The sequence below is a fragment of the Arachis ipaensis genome, chromosome B6, assembly GCF_059453495.1.
Source record: "Arachis ipaensis isolate K30076 ecotype BB chromosome B6, ASM5945349v1, whole genome shotgun sequence".
Classification (NCBI taxonomy): domain Eukaryota; kingdom Viridiplantae; phylum Streptophyta; class Magnoliopsida; order Fabales; family Fabaceae; genus Arachis; species Arachis ipaensis.
In genome coordinates this window covers 152,645,949-152,654,896 of record NC_142441.1, presented here as the reverse complement: position 1 = coordinate 152,654,896, position 8,948 = coordinate 152,645,949, and the positions used below count along the sequence as shown (strand labels likewise).

Here is an 8,948-nt window from a genome sequence, read left to right as displayed (position 1 = left end):
TAATGTATGTGTAATATTGTTTTTTAAATTATATTAATAACAATGTAATGTATTAAAAAGTATAATTATTTTTTTATTTAACCGTGAAAAATAATGGGTAATTATTAATTTTCTAATAGTGTGATCTCAGTTAATTAATTACTAAAAAAATTCTAATAATGTATAAATATTTTTTTTTTGTGACTTAAAAAAAAATAATAATGCATAAATATCTAATACTTTGAACCCAAAAGCTAAATACTAATTCTTTATTTAAATAAAAAATATGGGTTACATATACTATCATAAAAAATAATGTATATCAATATAAATATGAAAAATATATTAATTTTTTTAATATATCAAAAAAATAACAGTGGTAATTAATGTTAAATGAAGAAAATAATATTTACTATTCGCTCTATTTTTTTTATTTTTCACTTTGGTTAAATTTATAATTAATGAAAAACGTAAATAGTTAAATATAAGAGTATTATAAAAGTAATTGATAAAGAGAGGATTGCAGAACAATTTTTTTACACTTACTTACTAAATTTATAGTTGATAATTGAGTAATAAATTTTACATAAGAAGATAAATAAAAAATAAATATTATTAAAAAAAAATAAATTGATAAATAAAAGAAACAGTATCATATCCTAACATTATATTCTTCTTCTTGTGAATCTCAAAAATAAATTGAAAATATACTACTCCACAATAAATATAAATAACATCGGTATCAGTTAAAATTTAAAAATAAAAAAAATTGAGGCAGAAAAATCTTCCTCAATCTTTGGACAGTATTTATACGAAGAAATCTTTTTCCAAAATCTTCAGAGTGCTTTCGAAAACATCACTCTGTTAGTGGACTCTCTTCATTTCTCATTCTAAAATTTAGACAGTTAGAGAGAGAAATAAAAATACTGAAAAATAATTTAAACAATAAAAAAGAGCTTCACGCACTCATCAATGGCGCTTCGGAGACTCTTCACAAAGCGTCTATTGGACGGTTTCAAAACGATAGTGTCACCGGCAGCATTCGACCGCGCGATCTCGCCACCTCCTCATCCATCGACCTTCCTACCATCGCCGCCGGAACCCGCAGCTGGCAACACAGGATTTTTCCGGCGATTCCTCTTAAAGCGAGCAGTGTATCACTCCGCTCCGACAAGGTTCCCCGAGTTTCTCTCTATTCCCGTTGGGGAGAAGTTGAGAGAGAAGCTCAGAAGTATCAACAACGTCACTATCTCCAGAGATCGTCTTCGCATGGCTCCTCTGTCACCGTCACCAGAATCACCGGTCACCAGCGACTCTATTCTTGAAAGTGGAATTTCAGCGGAGGAAGTGAGGAAGGTTCTGAAGGCTACAATGGCGGAGAAGGTGAAGGCGAAGTTGAGTGAAGTTCCGGCTGCCTCGATTTCGTACGGTGAGTTCCTGCGGATCTGCGTGGAAGCCTGCGAGAATCGCAATCTCGGAGAAGAGTTTGCAAAGATTCTCGATAACGCCGGAAACGTCATCGTTTTTGGTAACGTCGTCTTTCTCCGACCGGAACAGGTATTTTATATTTGTTTTTTTCTTTGATATTGGTTTTTGCATGGCATTTTTCATTTTTTAATCAAAAATAAATATTTTATACTTTTATTTATTATCTTATAAAATAATTATGAATCTAAAATAATCAATTGTCAAATAAGTTCATTATTTTGAATATATAAAAAAATGAAAATAATTGTATTTGTTATTTACTTCATTTTTTATTAGTTTAATATTAGTTCTAATTAATTATAATAAGAGTACATAATAATAGTACATAAGTATAACTATAATTTTGTTTTAATTTTTTATTTATTTTTAAAATTTTTTAAGATGAGAACTTGTTGTGTGCTTACCCCTGTATATTCTTATTATAATTAATTATAATTAACAATAAAACTAATAAAAAATTATCTAAGTAACAGTATTTGAACACGCCAATGAGTAATATCTCAAATAGCATAATCTCCTCATACTCATCTAAGAGGTTGCGGGTTCGAGTCTTCATATTTTTGGTAAAAAAAAAAAGGTTTTGAACACAAAAATGGTATTAGTTCATGTTTTATTTATTTATTTTTAACATATTGAGTTATTAACTATAATGAAATGTAAACCTGAGATTTCATGTATATTATTAGAGTTCCTCACCAATATATTAATGAATTTTTAATTTAGGCTTGATTCAACTATTTTTATATGATATGCACAAAAATAACAATACATACAGTTGTTGAAATATTGAATGAAAGCATATAAATTGTTTTATTTTTAAAATGCTTTATGATGCAAAAAGTTTTGGACTAAAAATACTCATACATTATGCTCGTATATAACTTATAAAATAAAATAAGGGACACTAAAGATTGAGTTTTAGAATTTTGTGAGATTTTACTATGCCTTAAAAGAAAGGGTAAATCATTAAAAATACATTAAAAATATTTAAACATGAAAAAAAAAATTGAAGCAATAAGATTTTTAGCAAGGATAATTATAAAATTGATTTATCTTTTATTTTTAAAATTGATAATTTTACGTCTAATAAATATTTTTAATAAACGAAATATGTTAAAAGAATAAAAAGAATCTAAATTAAAGATAAAGTTTGCTTCAGTTTTTTTATACACTTTTTAAATAATTATCTAATATTTATATAAAAATTGTTATTTTTATCATATTTTTATTTTTTAGTATTTTTGTTATATTAAACTATTAATATTTTAATCTTTCATGCAACTTTTGTTAATGTAAAAAAACTTTAAGCTAAGGTAGTTTAAAACCGTTAAGGGAAAAGTAAAAAGAGAACACCCTAATTTTTTTTGTGTTTATATATATATAACACATTTTTTAATATTTTTATAAAAAAGAAAAAAGAAAATATTTGACATGCAAACATTGTAGGAGGTTGATATGGTTGAGGTAAGAACCGGGGGAGATGAGATCAATAATGTACTAGAGTCTAGAGGTATAACGTATGAGAGTGTGTGGCGTGTTGTTTAGATTCAGTATTATTATCAGAGGTGCCGGGTTTTCGGTGCTCTGCTTTTGAAGCATGACTCTTTGTGTGTGCATTGAGGTGCCCTTTGGCTTGGCTTGTATCATCTGTGCACTACCTTCCATTATTTGCATGCCTGCCATCTAGATTCCATGCCTTTTTTCCCTCTTTTTTGGTTCAGTTTCAACAAGTGGCCAAATCAATCAATGAAGAAAATAAGTAAATAAGGTCCCGAGATTCCTTCCTCAATTTATGTATCATCAATTTTGTGAAGTCATAATTCAACTTCTGTTTAATTACATAATAAATAAAAAACTTAAAATTTGTTTAATTAGTAAGGAATGTTTAAGGATTGAATCAACTTATAATTAATTTCCCATTTTTCTACTAATTTCTTGTGTTGTGAATGAATAGGTAGCAAAAGCAATGGAGAGCTTAATCTATCAATCAATAGCCAAACCAAATGACCCAAGAAGGAAGGAGTTAGATGAGATGGAGAAGAAAAAGGCACTAATAGATGAAAAGGCCAAAGCCCAGGTGAAAACCGAGCTTTATTTTGGGCTGGGCTTTTTAACCCTGCAAACCCTGGGCTTCATGAGGCTCACATTTTGGGAGCTAACTTGGGATGTGATGGAACCCATATGCTTCTTTGTTACTTCCATACACTTTGCCTTGGCATACATTTTCTTCATAAGGACCTCAACAGAACCCACATTCCAAGGCTATTTCCATAGGAGATTCAAGGTCAAGCAAGAACGCCTCATGAAGGCAAACAACTTTGACATCAATAAGTACAATGAGCTATGCAAAGCATGCTACCAGAATCCAAGTGTTCATGCAGATGGGGCACTTTCTGGAGCCATTCACCGTTGATGAAGAATCATGTCTTGACAAGTGTTTTTTAAGTGTTGTGGTCGAGAACAAATTAGTATATATTAATAATATGATGCAATAGAAGACTCAACTTTTAAATTTGAAGCAACATAATTAGAGTGGATATCTTTTGATCAAGATTTACACTTAATCTGACCTCAAAACCATGATCTTTTTTCTTTTTGGTCAGGACCGTGGGCCACAAAGGACTCAGGCCCAAAAAATAGAAACCTTATTCCCACCTAATCCAATTCAATTCACGCAAAAAGATGATCTTTTGAATTCACAAAAAATCAGAAGAGTTTGCCACCAGTTATTTTTCCCCAATCGGAACTTTGGTGGAAAGTGGAATGGAAGAAGCACTTTTGGGGTTTATTTGGGCTCTCTCTTAGAGCAGTTTTTGTAATTATTTTGGGCCCCCGTGGTCATGCAACATTTCACCCAAAACCGAAATGGGCCCCTCTTTGCATGTGTAGAGTAGGACCACAGTTCGGGTGGGCAAAAACGTCCTTTTCTATTTCTCTCTTGTTTTATTTTTTTTTTTTTTCACTTTCAAATAAATGTAAATAAAGTTGGTAAAGAATCAGATCTGCACATGTAAACAAGTCTTTGCTTAAAAGGAAATATATGAAAGCATAGATGAGGAATTGAGGACCGCAAAGAGAAGGAAGAGAATTGCTTTACACCATTTCTATTTAACTATTTTAAGTAAAATAAAAAAAAATATCTTTTACAAAATATAACAGTTTTACTTTTTCCTATTAAATAAATAAATCAGAGTACCGAACAGAAAAATGTGCTAAGCTGTGTTTAAAAAATTCGAAAAGAAATAAATAAATAAATAAATCGGTTTTATTCGGTGCATTGGGCTTGGCCTATATGATTCAGCTACTTTGGGCCTTGAAATATGCTATTATCATATTTTGTGTGCAATACTCAATTACTCATTAAACGGACCTAAACAAAAATCTTCCTGACAAAAAAAATAGACGTTATATATCAAATATAGTATGACAATCCATTGGTCAACGGCAAACCCTTAAATGGAGTTCAATACCGCGACAGATTAGTCCTTAATCTATCGAGTTGGGGGATACCGTGAAAAACAAAAAAAAAATATATAGTATGGCAAGCTAATAACTAATTTAGGATAATCGAATAATCAGGTTACTCTATCAAGTTTATATACATCATCATATTGTTAAACGATTTTCATTCTTTACCATGTTTTTTTTCCCACAAGAAATACATCAACTCATACCTATATACATAGGTATATATCAAAACAATAGGTTATACCGAATTTATGAGAATGGAAGGTATATATAGGCATATGGCAGTGATTTGTCAAGATTATTTACCGATAATGTGTTTTGTTTTTAATCCCAAACTATCTTTTATAGTTTTTGTTTTGCTCAAAACATATAAAAGGTTTACCAAACAAATGAACTTCATCAATTGTGTCAAAACATTCATATCATAAAACCTTTATTTTAAGGAAAATTTTAACCTAATTAGTAATTACTATTCCCAACTTACACGAAATGAGACAACCTTGGACACAACTACTAAAATCCAATGTATCCATTGTAATGTCTTGGCTTCATTCATATATGTGAGACAAAGCCTTAGGAATTGCACCTTTATTTTTAGGAGGTAGAAGCAAAATTAACATATCTTACTCCAATAGATAGGACCCAACTAGGTTTGGTGTTGATTCCCCACATGGACACAAGGCACCAAACACTTGAAGTTGAAATTAGGGCCATGGCATGTGGAATGGTGATGGACTTGTCAAAACCTTGTCCCACATTATCTTATAAAAATGGGGAAAATTTTTAACCTAATATCTTCACATTCCAAAAGCATTTGAGATTTTTGCCTATTTTGACCCATTTCGGATGAAGATATGTAAGTGGCGAATCCAAAAAATTTTGATAATGGGAACAAAATATATATAACATGATAATAATTTTTATAATAAAAATATTAAGTTTACATACAAAATTAGGTATCAAATAATTTACTATAAATTTGTGTATAAATATATATTATTTAACTTATTTTTAATGTGTATTTTGTATTTCAAAATTTGTATTTTAAGATTTATTTTGTATAAGGGATTATTTTATGTATACATAGCATAATTATTGTTATAATTATATTTTGTTATTGTAAAATATGATTAGGTTTCAAAATATCTAATTACAAATTAAAATATTAAAATAGTAATTTAAATAATAACATATAATTTAAAATTTAATTTTTTATATTTCATATTTTAAAACCTTGACAATATAATCAAAATGTCTTTTTTTTTTGTATATATTGTTGAACAATCATTTAATAAAATTCAATTTTCATACAATTAGCTCTTGATGATATTCATAGTTGAAAAAGTTCATTCAATTAGTGTAGTTATAAAAAACTAAAGCTAATTTTAAAAGAAGAAACACAAATGGATAGATAATATTCTTTCGAGTCGATTTCTAAGAAATAATATCAATCTTATTTAAATTTAAAAATTGATCATTATAATTGACATCTAATATGAAGTACTCAAATTGACTATGAAATATCGAAAGTTGAATAAAAAATTATTATGGAGTCAAATTTAATTATTTAATGGGGGCAAATAAATATTATTATTATATACTACTCAATAAATTTCCAAATATAAATAGAGCGCTTGTCCCTACACCCACAAGAGTAGATCCATCCGTACATGTAAATATGGTCAGCTATCAACAATTAATCAACTTTTACTATCTAATAATTGCTATGATATTACTTTCTTTATTTCAACTTTTTTTAATTCTACCTTGGCTATGTATATGTGTAGCATTTTGTACAATTTGTTTCCTTTCATTTTTCGCTTTTTATTTTTAATATTGAAGAAGATGGTGTATTTTGCTGTAATATAAAGATGAAAAGTGTATTACGAAATTGTAGAGGAAAATTAAAAACAATTTTGAGAGGTATCAAAAATTTCAGACTAAAATTTGTGTTTATGATTTTTTTTTATTTCTTTAAAATTAAAAATTTAAATATTAGATTTGTATTTCTAAATTTTTTAAAATTATAAATTTAAAAGTTAGATTTGTGTACTCGTAAAATTTTATTATAAAATTTGACCATTAAATTTTTTATCTTTATATTAAAAAAAAAAGGATAAACTACTATTTCTATCAACAAAAATTCTAAATGTTGATAAATTTATTTACGAAAATAACGAAATTGAAGTTGTACCCATAAAAAATGGGTTTCGTACAATAAAACTATCAAAACTCCAAAAAACTACTCAAAAATCCAAAATTATCCTTCTCAATCTAACTTAACTCATTCTAATCCCTAATCCCCTTTGAGGTTTTATCACCACTAAATTCTTTTTGTCTAATTTTTATCCACAATTTCTGGTGCTACCGTCACCCCAACCACCACCTCTGTCACCTTCTCCTTACCACTACTATCCTCCCAACAAAAAACTAGATTGAGAAAACAAAAGTTAGATAGAATCATAGCAACACCACGAAACCATAGCCAAATACTAGTCACTGTCATCATCCCTAAAATAACAGTCCTTACCACTGCCATTACTATCACCTCCATGGTCCTAAACCATAATTTCTGTTGTATCTACCTTCATAACGGCCATCATCGCGGCAAAATCCACCACCACCACCATATCTATGACCTTTTGCACTTCTGAAGCTATTGCCATTACCTCCGCCATCACCATAGGCTGAGGCTCGTTGATAGTGATGTTGCGGCCATCAAGGTTGGATCCGTTAACAAGGACAGTGCCTCTAGTGACGAACTTTGTTGACGGTGACAGCAGGCGCGACAGTGGTGGAACGATTTCTCCTCCATCGCATCCCCCTTCTCTCTCTTTGGTGAACTCGTGTTCTTCCTCTCTTCGTTCTCTGTGCATCCAGCTACGATGGCAACGACAAAGTCCTCTTCCAGCGGCAGCTCTGACAACCGCGACTTTAAGGGAAGCTTTGGTAGCGACAATACATCATTTCCTTTCTCTCCTTGTGTTTTGTCGCTTTCAGCCTCTCTGTTTCAGCCTTCTCTCTCACTCATCTTCCCTTGCTCAATAGTGACGGTCTCTCCCCGTCTCACCTCTCTTAATCTTTGACAATTTTAGAAAATTAATTGTGTTGTTTACGCTACTTACAGTAGAGATGGAGAAGGAGATAAGGAGTGAAAAAAATTAGAGTTAAAAGAAAGGTAATTTGGAGTTTTTGAATAATTTTTTTATCGTACGAAATTCATCTTTTATGGGTATAACTTCAATTTTATTATTTTATGAATAAATTTATCAGCATTTAAAATTTTTGTGAGTAAAAATAGTAGTTTATTCTTAAAAAAATTGAAATTTTATGCAAGAGTAAATAATACACTTTTGTTTATCCATTTCTAAAGAAAATAGCTTTCATAAATGAAAATTAATATCTTTAATTACAAGGCGTTTGTGCTGCTAGTGCTGGTGCCACCTAACCATAACTAAAAGTTCTTCAACCTCTTCATGGGGAAGGAAAGGACATAAACTGCACAATTGAGCAAACCCAAAATTAAACTAGTTGGTAGTTGGAAAGCAACTTATTGTTTTACTAATTATGAAGGTCAAAACGTAATGGTAGTTAAAGCCCAAATTGACCCTACAAATGCATTAATTGATTATGTCTCCATAATTAATTTCATTTCTTAATTGTCATCCAAGCCCACAGTTACTTCCCTTTCTAGCACTATAGGAACTCTCAAATTAAAGGAAGGATCCATTTTCACTCCAAGGTTCATAGTATCATTGAGGCTATGGTTATTGTCCATGTTCATTAAAGATATGAGCACAATGACTGCGTTTATTTACAGAGACAGGATATTGAGACAGGAATATTGAGACACAAAATCGTATTTGATAGAGGATACATGGATAGAGACAATGTGTTTAGAGACATTGAATTAGTGTATTTTGTGTCTATCCTGACAGGAAGGACACGGAGACACTAACAAGAGACACAACTTATTTTTTATTTTTTCTTTTATTATTCTTGTTAATTTTTTA

The 8,948-nt window shown here is 30.0% G+C and overlaps 1 protein-coding gene across 1 annotated transcript; it reads left to right on the top strand.

The window, feature by feature from the left end:
- The first annotated feature begins 819 nt into the window (after window positions 1-819).
- On the top strand, window positions 820-4,148 carry LOC107648584 (calcium uniporter (DUF607)). Its single transcript, XM_016352396.3, has 2 exons — window positions 820-1,536; window positions 3,422-4,148. Exons 1-2 carry the CDS (start codon window positions 952-954, stop codon window positions 3,878-3,880), a joined length of 1,044 nt encoding a protein of 347 aa, XP_016207882.1. The 5' UTR covers window positions 820-951; the 3' UTR covers window positions 3,881-4,148.
- The last annotated feature ends 4,800 nt before the right edge of the window (window positions 4,149-8,948 follow it).

Excerpts from the sequence above, each read along its gene's own strand:
- LOC107648584 (XM_016352396.3), top strand. The coding sequence starts at position 952 with ATGGCGCTTCGGAGACTCTTCACAAAGCGTCTATTGGACGGTTTCAAA. Across the intron at positions 1,537-3,421 it reads TCTTTCTCCGACCGGAACAG|GTAGCAAAAGCAATGGAGAG; the intron begins GTATTTTATATT and ends GTGAATGAATAG.